The following is a 25,997-nucleotide window of genomic DNA, read 5'->3' on the forward strand; positions in this document are numbered from 1 at the left end:
TTGGCTAAGCACCTAGCGAATTTACTTAAAGGAAAAATTAGACAAACAGAGTCCTACTTAAAAAATTCTCAACACTTTGTGGACAAACTAAAAAACATAAAAATTACACAAACAGACATAATGGCCAGTCTAGATGTAGCATCCTTGTTCACAAATGTACCAGTAGAAGAAGTAATGAACATTATCAAAGATCTCTTTCCTGCAGATATCACAAAGATGTTCAAGCATTGCCTACAATCAAATTTTTTCAAAGTTAACAACAAGATATGTAAACAATTAGAAGGCCTAGCCATGGGCAGTCCTCTGTCGCCACCATGTGCAGACCTTTTCATGGAGAAATTTGAAGATGAAATATTCACCAGCATTACTCCTAAACCTTCTATATGGTGGAGATATGTGGATGACATCTTCATCATATGGAAAGACAACTTAGAAAGACTACATATGTTTGTTAACAGAATCAATGCACTCCACAATAAAATAAAATTTACTCTAGAAGTAGAAAATAACGAACAGCTACACTTCTTGGACTTACTAGTAAAAAGACAAGGAAACAGTATCAAACTGTCGATTTACAAAAAAACCAATGGACACTGGAAGATATCTACATTACTCTTCTAACCATCATAGGTCACAGAAACACAGCATCATCCACATGCTAAGAAATTGAGCTAGAAAATTTATCTCTGACGAGGAAGAAGTTCAAACAGAACTTTCTCAAATAGCTACAACTCTATCACAAAATGGTTATCCTAGATACATCATCAACAAATTTCTATACAAAGATAACCAACAAGAAAGAACAGTCACCCAGCAAATTTCAACAGCAGTCATCCCCTTTATAGGTTCAATTTCCACAAAAATTTCAAGATTGTTAAAGACACATAACATCAGGGTTGTATTTAAACCAACAAATAGCATAAGACAGCAAATAACATAACAACATGAGTAGTTATGTCATACGAACGTGTCACCCTAGCTACCTAACCGATACTAATGGTTCTTTGTATTTTTAAACCTTTTTTGCATTTGCCTTTTTTGTACTATGCAAGCCTTGAGAAAGCTAGTCAGTTACTAGTGAAACCGGTAGGCAATTTGTAAGAACATAAGTACGTTATAAATATATGGTCTATGTAACAATAAGTCTTTATCTTGTCCAGTTATTTTAATGCTTTGAAGATACCATCTTGTGGACTAAGTGTGAGTGTGCTTGTACATGTCTACTAGTGCATAGATTTTTCTATAAGCAGAAAATGACAAGAAACTCTTAAGAAGATGATTAACTAAAGTGTGAAAAGGGCAAAATATTGCTTAATTTTTTTTCCTGTGATAAAGTATATTATGGGAAACTGGCTGCTTAAATGCAACAAAAATTTTCTAAAATGTTGTTCAGGTGGTTGAACAGCAAACTCATTGCCACGCTGTGCAATGAAACTGCAGGTTGCGTGTGTATCTATGCTGAGTACTTAAGATTCTAAGTATTTAATCGAAAAGTTAGCTAGTGGGAAAGGGGAAAAACCTATTTATAATACTATACAATACCCATACAAATGATGAATTTAAAGGAATCAAAACTGTCAAGAAGGAAGTGGAACTTGATAAGATCAAGTTTCTTTTAGCAGTACATCAGTGAAAATTGAAATAACTGTTCTATATCTCCTACATTGATATCATTTTAATCCATAAATTTATATCCAATAAAAAGATCAGGAGCTCACTTTAGTGAGTATGGGAATGGTGAACCCAAGTTACTCATTGCTGGACTTGGTCTTACTTCATTCAATATGTTTCTGATATATTTCATGTAGACCCTGTTCCTACCCTTCTTTCATTCTCATCTCTCTTTCCCTTTCTTGTTCCTCCTCCAATACTTTTAGAGTACTTGAGGGCTAGGGGTGAGCATTCCTTTTTTCTTTTCAACTTCCTTTCCTTGCAGTGGGAGTCCACCTTCCTTCCCAAGGTTCTGGCTCTATTCTTAATGAACTATGAAGCAGAGGGATGAAAAGCCGACTGTAGTATTTTGACGACCCTGCTTATTGGAGGCCTGAAGTGGCTTGAAAAAGTTCCACGTTTCGTCTCTAGAGCAGGGATTCCGGACTATATAAAAATAAGTAAAAATACAATATATATACACATGGGGTATCCAGAAATAATGAGAATTATTTTTTTAAAAAAACTTTCATTTAAGTTTATAATACCATATTCTAGTTGCCTTCAAAGTAGTCTCCATGTGAGTCAATGCACTTGTCACAATGTTTTTTTCCACTGCTGGAAACAGTTCTGGAACTGTTCAACTGGAATACTGTTTATGGCCTCCAGTGACTTTTCTTTCACTTTGTCCACATCAACGAATCTCTGCCCTTTCATTGTTTTCTTTATCAATGGGAATAAAAAAAAAGTCACATGGTGAGAGAACGGGCAAGTTGAGAGTGTAAGCAAATGAGGCACAAATTTAGAGGACACATTTCGTTTGCAAATCTTCTGTTAAAATTCACTGGCATGAATTCCATGACAAATTCATCTCTTCAGAAACTTGCTCAATGGTCTTCATCGATTGCCTAGCAAACCTTTTCAATATTTTCATCATTTCTGCTTGTCAAACGTTGGCCAGATCACGGTTGGTCTTCAGCTGACATGTACCCATTTTTGAAATGAGAAATCCACTCGTAGGCCTGCGTTTTACCTAAAGTGTCTTCCTTAAAGGCTTGATGAAGTATAACAATAGTTTCAGCTACAGTTTTATCCAAAAGAAAACAAAATTTCATGCACTCTCTGATTCAGCCATCACAAAATCGCCAAACTTTCTTGTAAAAAAAAAAAGCAGCCAAAAAAAAAAAGCAGCCAGAACAATGAACCAGTTCGTGCAGGATAATGCCACTTGCCAGACTGGTGAGAAAACTGCACACTCATGATACCTAGCAGCAGCATCTGTAACTAGAAAATGCACATGCAGCAAGTTCCAGATTCTGGTTATTTTTAGGCATCCCCTTGTACATAAAAATCAATAGAAATGAAAAAAAAAAAAATCCTTAGACATAAAAAAAAGAAGAAAACAGTCACAAGATGCGTTAAATGTTGCCACATTCAGGGCAGCTGATGCATCTTCCCAGAGGTCACTTAAGGGAGATGAAAAGTATGAAATTATTAGCAAAGAATATTACAAATAATATTAACAATCAATATCAGAACATCATTTAACTGGAAAACTTAAACTGTTAGAAGAAAAATTTTAAAAATTTAAGTAGAATATAGTAGGTATGTCAGAGACACATTGGACAGATGAAGGTTTTACTCAGGAAGACAACATGGAGCACGTAAAGAAAGAACAGAAATCATAGTAAAAATTATATTTTGAATTCAATAACATAAATTACTCCACTATCTTTAGATTAACCTCACTAAGATTGTAGGTAAAAGAAAAAAAAACACATTATGATAATAATTATTATTACTACTATTATCAAACAGACCTCCATGGAGTCAAGAGACTCATCATGGGAGGTCTTCCTCTCATATGCACAGCTCATCATAACATGACTTAAATGCATTCAGTCTCTCTGCACTCACCACACTCTCTTGCAAAGCATTACATCACCCACCACTCTATGAAAAAAATCTACTCCTCATCCTCTTGCTCACATCCATCTAATACAGCTTTCAGGATGGCCTCTCATTCTTTCCCCTGTCTCCAGATATTCTATGAAAAATCTTATCCACATTAATCTGGTAATTACCCCTTACCAACTTATACATCTCAATCATGCCCCCCCCCATCTTCCTTCTATCCATTAGGCCTGTAATTTGCATTCTCTCAATCTGTCCTCATTTTCCACATTCCAGACACCAGAAACTGACTTAGTCAACCTTCTCCAACATCTCATCATCCTTTTTAAAATCAGGCAACCAAATCTGTGCACAGTAATCCATGTGCAGCATGATCAAAGCCGTGTACAATGGAATCATAACATCCTTACTTCTACTTCAGTGTTCTTTGCATCATTCCCATAATCTGCTGTGTTGTCCTCTCAATTTTAGCAAAATGTCCATGAAATTTCAAGTTCCTACCCACCATCACTTCCAGATCTTTCATCTTCTCTAAAACATCCCCACCAATCCTATGTTCTGCATCACACTTTGCTTCCCAAACTTTAAAACCTTACATTTTGCAACATTAAACTGATATCCTTACACTTGCCCATTCAGACAGTCTATTTAGGTCCTCTTGGAAAGATACATCTGCTCTACTTCTCTACACCATTTAAGCCCTTTCTAATGTCATTTACATACAAATTAAACAACAGCCCCAAAATTGGAATTATAAGGCAGGTGACTATCATAGACTTAGAAACCAGCTTGCAGCAGTTTAATGGATGAAAGAATTTAAAGGACGTTGGAAGTTTATTTTGCACTTGGTTAGACTATAATAAATTTAGTTTAATCCTTTATCCAAGTGTAAGCAAACAAAGTTTGCACCTGAAAATATCTTCAGGACTGAGGTAAGGTGGGGCAACACCAGGCAACTCCGAGCAAAGGTGGACCAAGCTCTCATCACTCGTCTCAGTATCTCCCATGGGAGATACTGAGACCTTGTCATGGGAGATACTGAGACAAGGAGTGATGAGAGCTTGGTCCACCTTTGCTTGGAGTTGCCCCACCTTACCTCAGTCCTGAAGATATTTTCAGGTGCAAACTTTGTTTGCTTACACTTGGATAAAGGATTAAACTAAATTTATTATAATTTAAAGGAAGAGGGGTTCCTTACTGCATAGGAAATACTTAAGAAAAACTTGTTGACAGAAATGACAGATTGTATATCTCAAGTGAAAAAGAAGAAAAGCTTTTGTCATCCATTCGAAGTCAAATGGATGACAAAAGGAATAAAAGGGGAAATGCAGAAGAAAAAGAGATTATGGAAAACATATAAAGAGAGGGGTGGAGAGCAGTTGCATGAAGTATATAAGGCTTAGGCTAGGAAAATGACTGGTATTGTAAGGAGAGAAAAAATAGAATATGTGAGGAGACTGGCACTGCAATTCAAGGAGAATTCCAAGTAATTTTTTCACTATGTCATGAGTAGGAGGAATAATGATAGTGGATGGATTATCTTGCAGGATGGAGATGGGAACTGGGTGACCAAAGCAGATGACATAGTAGAGCTATTCAGTGATCACTTTATTGGAGTGTTCAATCCTGGTCCTACAGACTTTATTCACTACTTATTATTCTAGAGGAATAATGAATAGTGAAGTGTTAGAAGTGAATGAAGAGGATGTATTCCAATTACTGAGCATGCTTAATGTCAATAAGGCAGGGGGGGGGGACTAGATGGAATTTCACCACATGTTTTAAGGGAATGCACTATGGAATTGATTGTGCCATTATCTTTGCTGTTTAATGAAAGTCTTGCAATTAGGCCAATTCCTGGAGAGTGGAAGGAGGAAAAGATAGTACCACTGCATAAAGGTCATTGTAGAATAGAGGTATTAAACTATAGGCCCGTTTGTATTTTTTCTGTAGTTGTTAAGATTTTGGAGAAATTGGTGAGACCTAATATACAGAATTGGGCGGATGAGGGTAATATTATTTATGTATGCCAGCATGGATTTGTTAGAGGGCACTCTTTTTTTTAGTAATCTGGTTACCTTTCACAATAGAGTAACAAGAATAGAGGATGAGGCTTACATTGCCATTTTTTTTTATTTTTCCAAGCATTTGACAGTGTGTCACATAACAAGTTGATTTTTAAGTTGCATCATATAAGTTTGGATATCAGGTTAGTAGATTGGACTGGAGATTGGCTCTCTGATAGATATCAGAGAGTTGTATATGGGGGAGCAGTATCAGGATGTAGGAAGATTACAAGTGGAGTTGCACAGGGGGTTCAGGCCTGGGACCATTGGTTCAATCTTTATGTCAATGATATTGTCACAGGACTACAGGAAGATGTTAAGTTGTGTGCAGATGATGTGAAGCTTGGGAAGGTTATTAGTAATAGTGCTGATGTTTTGGCTCTTCGAGAGGATTTGAATAAATTGGAAGGATGGGCAAAGTCATACGGATGTCAGTTTAAAGCAATTACATGTAAGGTTTTTAAAATTTGGGATGCTTCATACTCACTTGGTGGCATTATACTGGAAGAAGTGGAGAAAACAAGAGATTTTGGGGTGACTGTAGATAGAGATTTAAAGTTCCAAGAACATATTGCAAAGGCTGTGAAGACATCTCAGAGAACTGCAGCAATGTTGAGGGGAGCATTGGCCATGAAAGATAAATGTGTGCTGGTTCCATTGTATAAAGCTTTGATCAGACCACATCTGAATTTCTGTGCTCAGATCTGATTGCTGGGAGTTGAAGGGGATGAAGTAACATTGGAGAGGGTACAGAGACGGATAATAAAAATGATATCAGGACTATACAACATTGATTATTAGTATAGACTGAGGGCATGGGAACTACAGAGTTTGGAAGATAGAAAGCAAAGGGGGGGGGGAGGATATGATAGATACATTTAAGCTGTTGAAGGGTTAGCCTGAGAGGGTAGTGAATGTGCAGACTATGGATGATTTTAAGGATTGGTATGATAGACTTTGTGTTCACTAGTGTTGACCTCCTGTAATAAGTCTTGTGACCCCAAGGCAGTCATTAAAATAATAATAATAATAAAAATTGGCTCCTGGGGCATGCTACTAGTGACTTTCTTCATCTGGAATATCATTCCCACATACACAACTACTGATACCTATCAGACAGCCAACCTCTAATCCAATGCACTAATCTACTATCTCATCCCATCTGTTCCAGTTTAACTACTAGTTTGTCATGTGGCAATCTATCGAAAGTCTTTGCAAAATCGAAATATACGACTGTATAAGTATCGTCCTTGTCCAATGTATTCATCACTTTGTTATAATAGGTAACCAAATTGCTAAAACACGATCTTCTTTTACCAAATTCTGTAATGCAGTCCATTACAGAGAATTCTACTGCTCTCAACCCAGTTCTGAATCCCTGTCCTTACCAGCTTCTCCTTGACCACAACTCCAAACAAGCTGACTGGCCTATAATTTGAAGCCTTAGTCTTATCATCCCTTTATGAAGTGGAACAATTTTGCCATCTTTCCACTCCTTTGGAAATTGGGCTAACCTAAAACTCATACTAAACTCATAATACAAGTTTATGCTGGATCACTCTCGTGAGGATGATGAATATGAGGAATTTTTCATCAGTCTATAAATAGAAATTGATAATACCAACAGAAAAAGACATGTTGATGATAGTAATGGGAGACTTCATTGCAAAAATAGGCACATATTCTGAAGACATGGAAGGAGTAATGGAAAAATTTGGGATTGCCGAATGAAACGAAAGAGGCAATAGAGTCCTTGAAGTTTATAAGACAACAGGATTGGTGATTACTAACACTTTATTTTTTCATATACAGTAGATAGTCACAAATACACATGAACCTCACCTGATGGGAAAACTAAAAACTGTATTGACTGCATCTTAGTCAGAAAAATAGGGAAAACATTATTTTAAAATACAAAAACCTTAAAGAAAATAGATATGGATTCTGACCATAAAATTCTCTCAGCAAAAATAAAGCTTAAATTCTAAACAAATCAACAGGAAAAGACATCTAAGACTTGACACTTCAAAATTAAAACACTCCAACTCAAAATGTCTTTGAAGAATAAATAAATTATAAAATGGGAGCCTTAACTCTTGAAAACACAAAGAATTTTAGGAAGAAGAAAAAAATGCAGTCTTAGACACAATAAAAGAAACATCATAGAAAACTGGGAGTTCTAATAATAATTGACTTACTGCTGAACTAATGGATCCATGGCATCAAAAGAAAAATATAAAAGAAAAACTTTCTACATGGAAAACACCTGAAGTTGCAATGACAAGCAGTTAAAAAAATAAAATTATATCTAAATGTAGAGAAGCAAAATCAAATTGGATAAATCAGAAAGCAGATATATGTCAGAATGCAGCTATCCATCATAATATAGAATTAGCGTATAACCCAATAAAAAACTTTCAAAAACACATAATCCTATGCCACTAAACGTGAAAATTAAAAGAGGCAATGTGACTGGTGAAGTTAAAAAATTTTCTGAATTCTTAATGGACTGTTTTAAACAAATTTTTGACAAAAGTTAAGATTGAAAATGATGAAAAAAGAATTGATGATAGTGAGGAGACTCTAAAAAAAATATTAAAGGTGGAAATAGATGCTATGATCAGGCAGATTTAAAAAAAAAAAAAAAAACATATCAAGTTCTGTGTAGAGATGAAATGCTGATAGAGTTTTGTATGTATGGAGAAGTAACAAGCAAAGCATTATTTAGTGAGTTAGTCAACCACATCTTAAATTCTGGAGAAATTCCTAATGACTGAAAATTGGGAAGAATAATTCCCACATATAAAAAAAAAGCTGTATACAGGGATGTGCAAATTATAACCTTATTAGTCACACATATAAATTATTTAACCAAATTATATGAAACAGAATTGTGGGCAGTAGACGCCGCTGATGTAGGTGATTGGTAGTGGAGGTTCTGTGTAGTAGTGGAGATGGAGAGTTGTACAGTAGGTATCCTCCTGCAATCAGTCTTCAGACTCCTTGGAGATGTTATGAATAATAAAACATTTCAGAGAATAGCCAATGAAGGGGGAGAGAGGTGGATGAGATGATTGTGATAGTGGGAACAAATGACTCGAGTGGTGGTGTAAATAGGACAGCGATAATGTAAATAGGTGGTACGAAAGAAGACACAGAGAGGAAAGATAGTGTGTGTGTGTTGCCTAGGTATGATAATGACAAGCTGAGAAGAAGAGCAGTAATATTGAATGACATAATAGTTAGAATGTGTGACAAGAGAGGACTGGAATATGTGGATGCTTGGAGTGTGTTTGAGGAAAGAGAGGAATTGTATGCGAGAGACCGCTTACATTTGAATGAGGAAGGACGTAGGCATCTGGAGAGATTGCTGTTCTGAACAAGTCAGTGTGTCCCAGGGAGGATGGTAGCCTCTTGTGGGAATGGGTACTTGGGAGAAGGGGGACAACATCAGCTAACACTGAGCCCAGTGGAGTCTAGAGGGGATAATGCTGGGTATAGAAACAACGGCATTTATATGCTTTATACTAATGCCAGGAGTATCTGGAATAAGGGAGAAGAATTGGTGGTGCAGATAGCATTAGCCTGGCCAAAAATTATTGGGATTACTGAGATGTCGTTGACAGAAGAGGATATAATAACAGGAATAGAAGTCACTGGGTACAGCATTTTTCGGCAGGATAGGAAGGGAAAGCGTGGTGGTGGAGTACTGCTTATGATAAGTGACAACATATGTCGCACTAATGATTTTGAAAGTATATGGTGTGAGGTAGAGGTGGGCAAGACAGGATATTTAGTGGAGTGTTGCTACAGACCCAGGAGCACAGAGGGTGGGGACCAGGAAATGTTTAGAGAGTTGAGTTTGGCAAGTGCAAGGAGAATGATTGTTATGGGAGATTTTAACCAGTAGTATAGTATAAATTGGGGAGAGGAAGATGCATATAGCAATAAGGGAATGGAATTTCTAGAATTCTTGAGGGACAAATGTCTTAGGCAAAATGTAATAGAGGGAACAAGAGGTTCAGGAGTTTTGGATTTGGTTATAGCATCAGAAGAGTTGATAATAACTGAGATGACATCTCTCCCACCAATTGGAGAGAGTGACCATATGGTTTTGACTTGGAAAATGAATAGACATGCAGGAGTATCAAAGAGATGGGAACGTATGTGGAATTATAAGGCAGGTGATTATAATAGTCTAAGATGTCAACTTGGGGAAGTTTCATTGAGGGAGGAATTGGAACGGCGGGATATCAATAGTGCGTGGGAAATTATGAAAGAATATTTGTTAGCAGCAATGGTAAGTTGTTTACCAGGAGTGAACAAGAGGACACAATTTGGAGTAAAGTGGATAACAAACAATATTAAACAGGAATTGCATGTGAAAAAGAGGCTATGGAAGAGATATAAGGAGACAGATAAAGAGAAAATGCATGAAGAGTATAAGACACAGGCCAAAAGAGTGACTAGTATGGTAAGGAAGACGAAACTGGAATATGAGAAGAGAAAGGAACTAAGATCCAAAGAAAATCCAGGGGAATTTTTTAGATATGTGGCCAGTAAGAGGAGAAATGACTGTGGAAGAATGATATTGTGGGATAAAAATGGGAATAGAGTGACTGATGCAGAGGACATAGTGGAATTGTTCAATGAACACTTTATTGGAATTGTTCAATGAACACTTTATTGGAGTATTTCATCCTGGAGGAGTAAATTTTAATACTAGAGGGATAGGGCAGGTTTGAGGTTTAGAGGTGCAGGAGGAAAGTGTGTTTCATATACCGAGTACTCTGGATGTCAGTAAAGCTGTGGGACTGGATGGTATTTCACCACGAGTTTTGAGAGAATGTGCTAGGGAACTGACAGTGCCTTTAACCTGGCTTTTTAATGAAAGTCTGGCTGCAGGAAAGGTGCCCATGGAATGGAAGGAAGGTAAGATAGTGCCATTGTATAAGGGCAGTAGCAGACTGGAAGTATCTAATTATAGGCCAGTTTGGGTGTCATCAGTAGTTAGTAAGATCTTGGAGAAAGTAGTGAAGGACCATATGCAGCATTGGGCAGATGAGGGTAATGTTATCTGTGAGAGTCAACATGGATTTGTGAAGGGCGTGCTCTTGTTTTAGCAATATGCTAGCCTTTTATGATAAAGTTACAAGAGCATTAGATGAGGGAAAGGCATATACTGCCATTTTCTTAGACTTAGCGAAGGCATTTGACAGGGTGCCACATGATAAGCTGATATTTAAGTTGCAGCAGATGGATCTGGATGTCAGATTGGTCAACTGGATTCAGAATTGGCTGTCCGATAGGTATCAGAGAGTTGTGTATGGTGGGGCAGTTTCAAGGAAGCAGAGGGTTACAAGTGGGGTCCCACAGGGACCAGTACTGGGACCTATATTGTTTAACCTTTATATCAATGACATTGTCAGTGGATTGCAAGGGGATATTCAGTTGTTTGCGGATGACGTGAAGCTGGGAAGAATTATTAGTAATAGTGCAGATGCGGCAGCCCTGCAAGAGGATTTGAATAAAATAGACAGATGGGCAAATGAATGGGGGTCTCGGCTTAATGCAGCAAAATGTAAGGTCTTGAGTTTTGGGAAACATCAATGGGACACTGCATACTCTACAGGAGGAGTTATACTGGAGGAAGTAGGGGAGACAAGAGATCTGGGGTTAATGATTGATAGAAACCTGAAATTTAGGGGACATATTGCAAAGGTGGTGAAGGTAACACAGATCATTGCTGCAATAATGAGAAGGACGCTGACCTGCAGAGATAAAACAGTTATCATTCCATTGTATAAGACCCTGATCAGACCACACTTGGACTATTGTTCTCAGATTTGGTCCCCAGGATTTGAAGGGGATAAATTAACTGTGGAAAGGGTACAAAGGCAGATAACAAAGATGGTTTCAGGACTGTACAATGATAGTTATGAGGGTCGGCTGAGGGAATGTGGACTGCAGAGTTTGGTGGATAGAAGAAGGAGAGGTGATATGATTGAGACTTTTAAACTGTTTAGAGGTGGTTACAGGATTCTTTCGTTTGGTTGAACAGTGGGAAGGAGTGATGAGAAGAGGCCATCCCTGGAAGTTACGAAAGGAAACTGTGAACAAGAGGGTGGGGAGTGGTTTCTTGCATGGAGGGTTGTTGAACCATGGAATGCATTGCCTGATGGAGTGGTGAGAGCGATAACAGTCAATGAGTTTAAAGAGTGCTATGATAGATTTTGTGTTTCTTAGTTGGGACCTCCCCTCAACGAGTCTTGATAGACTTTATGTTTCTTAGGAAGGACCTCCCGCGATGAGTCTTTTGACTCCATGGAGGCCTGAATAATAATAATAATAATAATAATAATAATAATAATAATAATCTCATCTCATCTTCCTTATACCCTCTTTTACCTTGCGGTGTCGAGGGTCCATTGATCATCAGACCTCACTCCGTTTACAGGATAAGGTGGTCAGCCTTATGCCCCCGGTGTATCCTATGGCCTGTAGTGTTGAGTTCTCAAGGCCAGTTTGCCTGCTTTGTGGGATGAAAAACCCCAGATTAAACTGGGGAAAAAACCCTGCTGTCCACGCCCAAGACTGGCTAACTTGGCTATGGCTGAGGAAGATCCTTCAGCTCCTCACGTCACCGACGGGACTAATAATAATAATCTACAACTGATGCAGTTTATACTCATTTACAATTATCAACAAAATTTACATCATATGAAATATGCAGATGATATAGTAATATTTATTAATAATAAGGAAAACTTAAAACCAAAACAATGACAATAGCAGAAATTGAGAAAAACTTAGAAGCAGAAGGAAATAAACTGGAACAGGTTTAAAAATTCAGTTATTTAAACACCTTGATCACATACAGGCTAAATTATGAAGAAACTATTAAACATAGAATAAATCTATGATAGTCTACTATGACCAAACAAATATATGGAAAAATACACATCTCTCCAAAGAACTTAAAATCAAAGTTTATAGTTCACTGGTACTCACCAGAGTTCTTTTTGGTGCAGAGACATCAATTTTCAGACAGAAGGAAGAACAAAGAGTGATCAGCCTTGAAAACATTTGAGGAAAATAAATAAAACAACATAAACTGAAATGAAAGCAGTCAGGAGATCAGAAAAGAATTACACAACAATACTCATATTTCATTAAAAACAAGAATCAGAGAAACACAGTTACAGTGTATAGACACATGTACAGAATGTCTACTAAAAGGTTTCCTCAAATTCTTCAAAACAGAAGAGTAGAAGAAAAGATATTACTTGGAAGACCTAGATGAAAACAGTTAGAAAACATTAAGAGTATAAGTGATCTGAACTCTTACAGATTTAAATAATCTATCAGCAGCCAAATTTAAATAATTTGGCTGCTGATAGATTGGACTGGGTAGCTATTGTTCATGGTAGCCTCAACCCACCTTGGGCAGATGAGGAAGATGTTGATGAATAATGATCACTCAGGGTCTAATTATTTTCAATTACTATTGTGCAATTTTACTACCAAAATGTGGTTTCACTAAGATGTAAATATAATAACTGCTAATAAAAAATGACTTATTAATATATTAGTTGTGACAAACACTCAAAATCTTTAACAACACTACCAAAATACAAAATCCTACTATTAAAAATAAAATTCTACGCACAAATAGATTCATTTTCAAAAACTTTTAAATGTTCATTAAAGAACTTACTTTGCTCACAACTTTTCCCGGTCTTTCCTTTTGGGCATGTGCAATCACCAGTAACATGATCACATGGTAGATCACTTTTGCATTCACATATTTGGTTACAGTGCTTTCCATAATGTCTTGTGGGGCAAACTGAATCAAAGAGAGGAACAAAGTTCATGTAAAAATTAAAGGATTTAATTTCATAAAATTAATTTTTAAGAATTTTACACAGATCTGAAAACATTTCAACAAACCAGAAAATCCGGTCTGATTTTAACTGATTTTCCCTTTCAGTCATTTCCAACCGTAGGTGACTTTGCAGGCATTGCCCACAAAGTATTCCTGGTGAGATTTTTACAGGGCAGTTCACCATTGCTTTCCCCAGTTTTATCCAGGCTCGGGACCGGCATATGGCTGGGACGTATTCATGACTGTAATCCATGTATGTTCATGGGGTCAGTTTGCCTGTTCTGGGGGATGAAAAACATGGGGAAAAGAAATAAAAATGACTAAAAGGTGAGTTAGCAGTATGAGACCAGCTAACTCACCTGTAGTTGAAAGAGGAAGGTTCCTCACGTCACTGACAGGAATCGAACCCAGGTCTTCCAGACCAAAGGGTTTCATCTATACTGACTGAGCTATGGAGGCTCTAAAAATTGGTCAATTCACACATATATATATATATATTTTTTTTTTTTTTTTAATTTTTTTTTTTAAAGAATTGAATGACAAGAACTGAGATTTAAGTAAAAAGTTTTTTACTTAAATGGGTCTTGGTTCTAGTCATTCAATTCTCTTTTTAAAAAAATATGTATGTTAACCAAGTTAATGATCATTCTTTCATATATATATATATATATATATATATATATATATATATATATATATATATATATATATATATAATATAAAACTTATTTTAAATGACTGATACCGAGAGATAAAGAGATGGCATGGTTTATTTAAAAAGATACTACTAGTTTCGTTGAATGGATCAACTTCTTCAGGTATCACAACCAAAGAAATATACAAAAAATAACAGACTTAAAAATTGCATTAACAGTACTAGCACAAAAGGCATTTTAGTACATTTTGAAAACAGTAATACATTTTGAAAACAGTAATGTGAGATTGAGTTCCAAATAAAAGCTGACTATGTGCTGTCATGAGTGTGCCAGTATTGAACAGAGGCAATGTGTGTATCAGAAAGATTGAAACTTAGAGAGTTATTGATATGGGAAGAATGTAATGCAATTTCTCTGGACTCGACAATCTTTCAAGTTCAACATAGCACACATGGATATTAGAAGTTTGTGTCCAGTCCACAATGTGTTGGCGACCTTCATCTGAGTTAACGGAGAAAAGAACGTAGCCAGAGAGAGCACTGGCTGTAGTCCTGTTGTAGGAAATATCTCTATGATGTTCTTCCAGACGAAGAAGGATGGATTTAGCGGTTTGGCCATAGTATGGCTTTCCACAATCACATAAGATGTTGTAGACTCCTGGAAACTGAGTTGGAAGATGTTTCTCTTTAGGTTTATTAAGTACGGATCGAAGTTTTGGGAGCATAGTGAAACAAGTTTGCACCTGCATGTGCAAACTTGACTTAATTGTCTGTTTGCTTACTTGGGAAAAAGGATTAAAACCTAGATTATAAAATTGCTTGGTATCTTTAACATAGTATATACTCAAGATAAAAGACTTTCTACATCTTACTCTCATCCTGAGATTTTTATTTAATAAGGTCAAAGCACCTTGTGGCAACTTGTTCAGGTAAAATTTATAAGCTCTGCATTACTTCAATCTTGGCATTTTTAGGTCTGGCTCCCACTGACGAGATCTCAGTAAACGTCGAAACTGGTCTGGGTAGTGGCCCTTGCCTTTAATGCAGCGCATCATACATCTCTGCAAGGGGATATGCTTTGCATTAGGGGAAAATACTAAGGAAAGTGATCGGAGCCTACTCCACCTTTACCACGATTGCCTCAGATTTGCACTACATGCAGGCACAAACTTGACTTATTTGTCTGTTTACTTACTTGGGAAAAAGGATTAAAACCTAGCTTATAAAATTGCTTGGTATCTTTAACATATATATATATATATATATATATATATATATATGTATATTTTTTTTTAAAGAATTGAATGACAAACTGAGAAAAAAGGAAAAAGGTTTAATAATATCACACGATTAGTTTCGGCATTTTACAGCCTTCTTCAGGTTTTTTTATAAAAGAAAAGAAAAAGCATTAAAGAAAATAAAAAATTGTGAATAGCACAGGAAAGTCACTATACATATTTAACGTGAAAACGTTGTAGTTAACGTATTCAAAGCTGTTCCTTCGCTGGCCACATTGTTGGGTGCATATAGCATTTCGTGAGCGCCAGTATTTGATCACAGCAGAATGACAGTCTGGGAGGTTATAGCTTAAATTATTATTTAAATGTACAGGGTTGAGGATGATTTCTCTAGATTCTACGATTTTTCTCTCCAATTCGTCATGGCAATGGAAAATGTTGTTAGATCTATCCCAAAGGATTGTATGATTATATGGTTTTCAAGGATTGTATGATTATATGGTTTTCATCATCAGAATCGGCCGAAAAAAAGGATATGGCTGGATAAAGCACTGGCACGTGCATTCTTGTAAGCGATGTCCCTCCTGTGCTCCTCCATATGCAATTCAATAGACTTATTCATCTGGCCAAAGTAAGGAATGTCGCAGTCACACCATATCTTATATACACCAGGATATTTTAGATTGTGATGGCTAGGCTTAGGACAGCTCACTAGAGAACGGATCTTAGGAAGCAGAGTAAATAAAGTTCTAATCTTATATTTTTTGAGAACCTTGGCAAATTTTTGAGAAACTCAGCTTATGGTATTGATATATTGCCTTTAACATCATTCATTTCTTCAGTATGGTGACTAGGAGAAAATATTCCCTGCCTTTCTTGGACGTGAAACTGACCTGTTCTTCTGAAAAACTTAAAATTGCGATGTACAGAAAACCTACATACACCAATAGATATCTCCATAGTCAGTCCCATCATTTTCCTCCTCAGAAACTTGGAAGTATTTCTACTTTGGGACATTGAGCTCGCTCTCTTCTTAACAACCCAGATGAACTTCGTAAAGAAATCAATTTTCTTAGATCTACTTTCACAGTGAATGGTTATTTTCAAAAATTTACTAAAAAATTCCTTTTTAATCCTCCTAGCTGCCATACTGAAGAAATGAATAATGTTAAAGGCAATATATCAATACCATACATAAGCTCAGTTTCTCAAAAGTTTGCCAAGGTTCTCAAAAAATATAACATTAGAACTTTATTTACTCCACTTCTTAAGATCTGCTCTCTAGTGAGCCATCCTAAGCCTAGCCATCACAATCTAAAATATCCTGGTGTATATAAGATATGGTGTGACTGTGACATTCCTTACTTTGGCCAGACGGATAAGTCTATTGAATTGCATATGGAGGAGCACAGGAGGGACATTGCTTACAAGAGCGCATGTGCCAGTGCTTTATCCAGCCATATCCTTTTTTCAGCCAATTCTGATGATGAAAACCATAGTCATAAAATCCTTTGGGATTTTATGACTTTGGGATAGATCTAACAACATTTTTCGTTGCCATGAAGAATTGGAGAGAAAAATTGTAGAATCTAGAGAAATCATCCTCAACCCTGTACATTTAAATAATAATTTAAGCTATAACCTCCCAGACTGTCATTCTGCTGTGATCAAATACTGGCGCTCACGAGATGCTATACGCACCCAACAATGTGGCCAACGAAGGAACAGCTTTGAATACGTTAACTACAACGTTTTCACGTTAAATATGTATAGTGACTTTCCTCTGCTATTCACAATTTTTTATCTTCTTCAATGTTTAATGTTTTTTCTTTTCTTTTATAAAAACACCTGAAGAAGGCTGTAAAAAACCGAAACTAGTTGTGTGATACTATTAAACCTTTTTCCTTTTTTCTCGGTTTATGTCATTCAATTCTTTTAAAAAATATGTTTAACAACTGAGTAAATGAACCTCCATGCATATATATATATAAAGATAAGCCGAAATTTTAAACGTTTTTTGTCCTACCACCTTACTAGCCCGGAACTCGGGGGGGGGGGGGGGGGGGGCTATTATATATATATTAGGAGGAGCCCCCTAGTATATATATAATATCACAAAAAAAATTTGTGAGAAACAAAATTCAGAGATTAAAGTATTAGTTCATGCAGGCAAATATAATTGGCTGAAATATGGTTCACACTAGCACTTTATCATTAAAAAAATAGTAATTATGTGTGTGTGTGTGTGCGATTCAAGCTATAAGTACATTTTTATCACGATGAGAAGAGCGATGACACTTCTTAGCATTGGATTCGATTATATTTTTCGATTCACTCTTTAGGAAATAAAGACGAGACAATGGGGGGAGGAATGGTGTTGATGATAGCTGATGAGCTACAGCCAAGGAGAATAGAAGTGGAACTGCAGGATAGAGAAAAGAGCACATTTGATGCTATTTGGTGTGAGATTGAAACTAGCAGAACAAAATATACAGTTAGGTGCTGCTATAAACCAGGTGATGGAATAGATGGTGGAGATAGTATGCATAAGCAAATAGAAGAAATGAGTGGAAGGAGGGTAATTATTATGGGAGATTTCAACTATGGTAACATTGATTGGAAGGAGGTGAGGACACATGAGAGGAAGGAATTGGATTTTATGCGGTTATTAAGGGATAACTATCTGCAACAGCATATAATGGAAAATACTAGGGTTAGAGAGTGCTTGACTTAGTAATTACATCTGAGAATTTGGCTGTAATGAATATGACCATGTTGCCACCAATTAGTGAGAGTGATCATAGGGTCTTGATTTGGGAGGTGGCTAAAGGTGTGGAATTTACAATTAAGACAGGGTACATGTGGAATTATTGGGCTGGTATGTATGACAAGCTTAGGAGTTTGATTGGTTCAGTGCCATGGCATGTAAAACTGCAAGGGCTAAATGTTGACCGTGCATGGGAGGTGGTTAAGAAGTGTTTGCAGGAGGCAATGGCTGACTGTATACCTAGACACCAAATAATAAATCAAGTTGGGGTTAAATGGATGAATAACACCATTAAGCTTGAGCTGCAAAAAAAGAAACAACTATCGAGAGAATTTAAGGAGAAAGGTGACCGGCAGGCACATGAACGGTATAAAGCACAAGCCAGAATAGTAACGAGTGTGGTAAAAAAAGCAAAAATGGATTATGAAAGAACATTAGCCATGCAGGCTAAAGAGAGCCCCAAACAGTTTTTTCGATATGTTGCAAGTAAAAGAAAAAATGTATATGGCAGAATGATTTTAAAGAATGCCGATAGTAGGGAGGTAACCGAATCAGTTGATATAGTGGAATTACTGAGTGAGCACTTTGCAAGAGTATATTATCCAGGTGGTGACATTGCATGAATGAATGAACCAATAGATTATACAGGAACTGTGGTGGATGAAGTGGAGGTGACTAGTCTATTACAAAACCTCAATGTCAATACATCTGTGGGATTGGTTGGTATACCAGCTCGTGTCATACGTGAAGCGGCTAAAGAACTGTCAGTGCCCTTGACCATTTTGCTTAATTTGAGTCTCGGGTCTGGGTTAGTCCCGAGGGGGTGGAAAGAGAGGAAAATAGTTCCACTGCATAAAGGAGGTTCCAAGACTGCTGTTGTAAATTACCGACCGATTAGCATATCAGGAATCGTTGTCAAGGTCTTGGAGAAATTAGTCAAGAGAAAAATACAGGATTGGATAGATGAAAATGGGATACTGTATGGGGGACAACATGGTTTTGTGAAGGGTAGATCATGCCACGTTTTATAACACAGTGATGGCTGAACTGGATAAGGGTAATGGGTTTGCAGTGATTCTACTGGACCTTGTTAAGGCTTTTGACAGGATACCACATGGATACCACATCTAATCAGTAAACTGCAGCATATGGGGATGGATATAGGGTTGGTGAGATGGATAAGAGGGTGGTTGATGGAGAGGTATCAGAGAGTAGTTTATTCAGGAGTAAAGTCCAAAAGACGGCCTGTGACTAGTGGTGTGCCGCAGTGTTCAGTTTTTCGACCACTACTTTTCAATTTATTCATTAATGATATAGGAAAGGATCTGAAAGGAAGTGTTCACTTGTTTGCTGATGATGCAAAGGTAGGTAAAGCATAGTGGTGTGCCGCAGTGTTCAGTTTTTCGACCGCTACTTTTCAATTTATTCATTAATGATATAGGAAAGGATCTGAAAGGAAGTGTTCACTTGTTTGCTGATGATGCAAAGGTGGGTAAAGCAATAGTGAGTGCACAGGATATCAAAATTTTGCAAGATGATTTGGATAGTTTGGAGGACTGGGCTAAGGAAAATGGATGTCAATTTAATGTGGCAAAGTGTAAGGTTATGCATTTTGGGGTGAAAAGATTAGCAGCAGTATATCACATTGGTGGAACCGTACTCCAGGAGATTGATGTGGCCAGGGATTTGGGAGTGTTGGTGGATAGGGAGTTGAAGTTTAGGGGGCACATAGCAAAAGTGGCTAAATAAGCTAATCAAATCACTTGGTTGCTGAAAAATACTTTAACAAGCAGAGACAAACAAGTTACTGTTCCTCTGTATCGAGACTTGATAACACCCCATCTAGACTACTGTCCAGATATGAGCGCCAGGGTTTCTTCTTGATGGGAAGGAGGTGGAGAGGATCCAGAGATGAGTGACCAAGATGATAGCAGGTCTATGGAATGAACCTTATGAGAACAGGTTGAAGATTTGTGGGTTGCAGAAATTGGTTGATAGGCAGAAAAGGGGTTATATGATTGAGACATTCAAATTACTGAAGGGTTTCTATAACATTAATTCAGAAGATATTTTTGAGAATAGGACTGGTGGTGGGAGGACTAGGGGCCATATATGGAAGCTGAGCAAGAATGTGGTTAGCAAGGGTGTTAGAGCTAGGTTTTTTACTTGGAGAGTGGTGAATGAGTGGAATAAGCTGCCAGAGTCTGTTGTGGGTGCCTTGACTGTGAATGAGTTCAATGCGAGGTATGATAGATACTGTGTGAATGTCGAATAGTTGTTCTTGACATGATGTTAGGGCCTCCCTCGATGAGTCTGTCGACTCCTTGGAGTTGCCCGTAATAATAATAATAAGAGAGGAGACTGTTCCAGAGCATAGCAGTAGGGGAATAAATGAAGAGGAAGAAATATTTGTTTTGTGAGTCTGGAGTTGAGTTGAGGACTGTTGAATATCTGGAGAGCATATTTTAATAGATTGTGAAGCAAGTATGAGAATTATCCATGCTAATTCTGATGCACACTTGAAAATAACCATGAAAATGCAAAAGAAGAAACTAAATTCTGGAAATCTTGTTCACTATACAAGATTATCAGAGGCTCAATGAAGAATGTTTGTAGAACAGCATTTTATGTTTCAAAAGTAGATATTCTAGAGTTCTGTGAGATGTGTAGTGCAAAGTTTTTCATATCTTTTTGCTTACTTATGGTACAAATTTACTATAGGTTTACAAAACCAATTGTGGGTGGGAGCAACATTAAAAATTAAAAAAAATGCTTTGGCAAATCCTCCAGTTAATTGGTTTTCAAGTAGAAAAAAATGAGGCAGTTGGAGTTGTTAAATTAAAGTGATAAAGGGAAGCTAGACTGCAAAATGTTTTGATAGAAAAATTTTTGAGAGATCTGTTGAGATAGAAAATTTATAGATAGTGGCAAATAAATAAATTAAAAAAAAAATCTGTGTATAGCAATATATACATATACATCTATCACAACAATATACACATCAGAAAGGAAGTATGCTTTGCATTATAGGATACTAAGGGAATTGAACTGTTTGCTTATGCTTGGGTATAGGAGATTAAAACAAGAAGATAATTTATTATAATTTACTTAATATCCAAGAAAAAAACTTTCTACAACTATATCTGATTACAGTATTTTAATAATATGATGATATGCCATTTTACTACTTTTATATGGAAAATGTATGATTTTTGCATTGATTTTATCTCAGTGTCTTCCTAGATCTGGCTATCACCACTGATGTAGTTTTCCATGGTTGCAGTTTTCTGCAAAAGTGGTTTCTTACTGAAGTGGTGTTGATCACTGTATTTCAGCAGATGCTTGCTGACATGGCCTTGATCAGGACCCTTTGACAAGTAGTTGATCTAGGACATGAATGGTTCTTCATGGTATAGGTTTTCACCTGTCACTGAGTATCTTGGAGTGACCAAGGGTTAATGAGTCAAATGATCCTTTGGGGTCACTTACTGAGATTTGAGTGATCTGAAGGATCACTTAGTTTTTGGAGAAGACCCTATTAAACTGTTTTGATCACTGCACCTATTGGATGCTTGCCTATAGCATAGCTTCTATTGAGATGACTTTGATAAGATCCCTTCAGTGGTTCTTGCCCTAGGAGATGAGTAGTTATTATTGGCCACTTGGAGATCTGTTGTTCATCTCAGTTGTAGAATTTTGCCTGTCACTGGGTGGAGCTCAGGCTTTTCTGGGTGTTGAGTGATTTGGATCAAGAGTAATAAGTTAAAATGATCCTTTTAGGTTGATCCAATCATTGAAGGTTAGTGATCTAAAGTATCACAAGTACAAAATGATCTTTATTCCTGTACTTATACAGTCAAACTGATCTAGTTAGTGACCCTTCTCATATTGCATAGCAGTATGCATATCTGAAAGGAAGTGCATTTTTTTCTTTCTTTTTTTTTTTGAATTATGAGATATTAAGGAAATTTATATGAAATCAACAGATTCTATATACTAGTTTCCTAGTTGTGAAGTATCTTCACAACTAGGCTAATTTGTTTGCTCACACTTGATTAAAACAAGAATATAATTTCCTGTCAATAATTTATTAAAAAATTTTTGAGATGGAGGTCATCATTTGCCATCAGGAAAGCAATGGTAAACTGAACATGACAGATAATTTTAGGATCACTGAAATCTTTTTTTTATATATATTTTATTTATTTTTTTTATTGTCGGTTGATCTGAATTCTTGCATGGCAAGATAATGTCATGTTGACAACAGGAAAAAACTGTCTCATTATGCAGTTAAAATTATTTTTAAAGTATACTACAAATTGTTTCCTGTTTATTTACATTTTTATTTTTTTGAAATGGAAAGTATTCAATGTAAGTTTAGTAACTGTCATTCATGCATAAGCTTGAATAACATAATGAAATAGTAAACAAAGTAATGCATGATTTCTAATAAAGAGTACTAACTTTTTTCACAATGTTTTCCTCTATGACCTGGTTTGCAGCGACAGCGCCCATCTTGAGGATCACAGGTAGCATCGTTCTGACACAGACAGACTCCCTCACAATCATATCCATAGTATCCGGATGGACATGCTATACAGAAATTAATTACGTTTAATTTTAGAAAATGTAATAGTTTCCAATGCATATGTTTATTATTATTTTAATTATAATATCTCAACCAAGGAAACATTTAGTGAAAAACTATTAGCAAAGAGACGCTCCTCAGTTTGTTCATGCACTTTGGAAAGAAGAGATCACAAGAAGCAGTCAAGGGAAGGGGGAAAAAAATAGAAAGTTTTTTTAATTAAATCATCATCATCATTCTTTGACCTAGGTGAAGTTTTGTGAAAGGAGGGGTAATCAGAGAATTTTGATATAATAGTGATACTGCATTGCCAGATGTGACTTTGACTGATGGGAAAATAGATACTGAAGATATGGAGGTGCTTAGAACATTGCAGAATTCAATGTGGACATGGCCATGGGATTACATATCATATTGACCCATGTATTATGAGAATATGCAGGGGAATTTTCAACTCCTCTAACTAAGCTGTATAATTAAGGAAAGAGGACAAAATAGTTCCACTGTGTAAAGGAGGCTCCAAGATAGAAGCAGCAAATTATGAGCCAATCAGTATCTCATGAGTGGTAGATAAGGTATTGGAGAAATTGGTAAAAGACAGAATTCAGGACTGAGTGAATATGAATATAATACTTTATAAGGGACAACATGGTTTTGTGAAGGGTAGGTCTTAACTTAGTAATTTGTTAACTTCTTATGATAAAGTGACAATGCAGTTGGATAAAGAAAATGGCTACTCGGTGATACTGCTTGACTTTGCAAAGGCATTTGATAGGATTCCTGGCACCCTGTTGCATAAATCGGAGCAGATGAATATGGATATGAATCTGGCTCTTTGGATTAAAGGGTCACTGATGAACAGATATCAAAGAGTGGTTTATGGAGGCATTAAGTCCAGGAGAAGGTGTACTACAGGTGGGCTAGTGGTACCACAGTGCTCAGTATTTGGTCTTCTGTTGTACACTAGAGATATAGGAAATGATTTCATGGGAAATATTCAGCTGTTTGCTGATGATGCAAAACTGAGAAGAATGGCAGTAAATGAAGGTGATGTAGAGATCCAGCAGGATGACTTAAAAGGACTAGCAGTATGGGCAAAGGTAAATGGCTGCCAGTTTAATGTAGCCAAGTGTAAGGTGATGCACTTTGGAAAGAAGAAATCACAAGCTGTTTACTATATTTATGGAATTGAACTGTAGGAAACTGATGAGACCAGGGACTTGGGGATAATTGTGGACAGGGATCTGAAGTATAGAGGTCAAACTGCAAAGGTAACCAACATAGAATATTAAATTATATAGTGATTGAAGAACTTGCTAACAAACAGGGATAACTAACAAGCAAGGATAGTGAGGTTATTGTTCCTTTTCATAAGGCTTTAATAAGGCCATCTATAGACTACGGCATGCAGATCTGGTCATCTGAATTCTGTGTGGATGAAGAAGTAGTGGAGAGAATCCAGAGCCGAGTGACAAAGATTAGGGTGAGTCTATGGAATGTTCCCTATGAGAATTGAATCTAGGTCTGTACGCTTCAAAAACTGGCTGACATGCAAACGAGGAGACATGATAGAAGCATATAAGTTCTTAAAGGGGTTTTTATAGGATTGACACTGAAGACTTTTTTTTCAGTACATAGCAAGAAGCTAGAGAATGAAAGGATGAAAATTGTGTAAGAGCGTGGTCAGCAAGGGTCTTTGTACTAGATTTTTTTTGCTTAGAGGGTGGTGAATGGGTTACCAGTGGTAGTTGTGAGGTGGACAAGTTTAAGGGAAATATGATAGGTTATTATGTGAATAATGGTCTCTCATAATGTGTCTTCTGACTCCATGGAGATACCTGTATAATAATAATAATTTATTTCCTGCTTCAGTGAAAGGCAATAAAATCAAATATTAAGTAAAATACTCAGAGAAAAAAATAAATAATGTTTTAAATGGTGTTAAATATTGTTTGAGACATAAACAGCTGAATCTGTGTAATATTTGATTGGAAATAAAAAAGTGAAGCAAAAAGGTGTATTTCATATTATGTCTAATTTTGTTACTAAAAATGATTCTTTACCCAAAAGTGAAGTGACTTGACAATTTTGGAAAAAATCATAAATAGCATTTATGATTTTTTCCAAAATTTTTTCCAAAACCATGAAGTCATTACTTCAAGTATGACAGAGTCTCACCACATTATGTATTTTGAGGACTTCTCAAATGAGTAATTTCCTGAGTGGGTCACACCATATTGCCTGCTACATACCAGATTTCACTTTTATGACTTTCTTTTTTTTTTCATTAGGTACATAAAATATCTTGTGACATGTTCCCTCTAAGCTGTGCGTGTGTGTGTGTGCACGTGCATGAGCATACAAACTGCTCAAAAAGGGAGTGCACATGCCTAGTAACTGCATGAGCAAAACGCTGACTTTCAGAATTTCTAATTTACAGTCAGTAATTTACAGGCAGTAATAATGAATGTACTATAAAAACGAATTATATGATAAATCATATGTGCTATTTATTTTATTTAATAATCTTTCCAATATCTCCACTCTATTACTGTAACCCATTCCAACTAAATACACTCTGATTAGTTTTTTTTTAGCCTGCATCATGTGGACAAACTGATGCTGATATCAGCAATCTGCAGAGGATATTTGTTTGCTCTCTAGACAGTACAGTCACTTGAACTCATGCAAATGGTGATAGTTTTTTTGTAACTGCACTGCTTTAAGCGAGTTATTGATGTGAAATTAGCCTCTATATACAAGTAACCCAGTTATGAAGTTACTTCATGTGCAAATTTTGTTTGCTTACACTTGGATAAAGGATGAAATTAAGTATACAATTTCTTGGCACATATAATTAAATGAAATTAAAGTGGATAAGAACAAACTCGTTTAAATTTGAACAGTTGGACAAATGTGTTGAAATGTCAATGTCAAAGAACAACATGTACAGGTTACTGCATACATCGAATCTGAGACTTTCCAGTCTCAGATTCGATCAGACTTTAGATAACTAAGTTTTGGTTCTCTAAAACGTACTTATTTCTGATGATGCCACAAGTTTAAATGGCATAAAATTTCAAATTAATCTATAAAAATTGAGATATCAAGGAAAAAACCTAGAGATATGTTTAAGTTCTCATATAAACAAAAAACTTTCAGAAATAGTAGGTATGACTTATTTAAGCATGCACAAAATTTATATATATTTATATATTATATATATATTTATAA

At 36.4% G+C, this 25,997-nt stretch overlaps 1 protein-coding gene across 2 annotated transcripts in view; it reads right to left on the reverse strand.

The window, feature by feature from the left end:
• LOC150110494 (uncharacterized) overlaps positions 1 to 25,997 on the reverse strand; it is a 317,332-nt gene that overhangs the window by 96,374 nt on the left and 194,961 nt on the right. For both annotated transcript variants that reach the window (XM_090399521.1, XM_090399529.1), the window contains 2 exons: positions 22,640 to 22,768; positions 13,348 to 13,476 (listed from right to left, as the gene is read on the reverse strand). In XM_090399521.1, the coding sequence (XP_090255647.1) occupies positions 13,348 to 13,476; positions 22,640 to 22,768 (258 nt within the window). The remainder of the gene's footprint in view (positions 1 to 13,347; positions 13,477 to 22,639; positions 22,769 to 25,997) is intronic.

This window comes from Typopeltis vanoorti, chromosome 1, assembly GCF_054136105.1.
Source record: "Typopeltis vanoorti isolate ZY-2024b chromosome 1, IOZ_Tvanoo_1.0, whole genome shotgun sequence".
NCBI classification, from domain to species: Eukaryota; Metazoa; Arthropoda; class Arachnida; order Uropygi; family Thelyphonidae; genus Typopeltis; species Typopeltis vanoorti.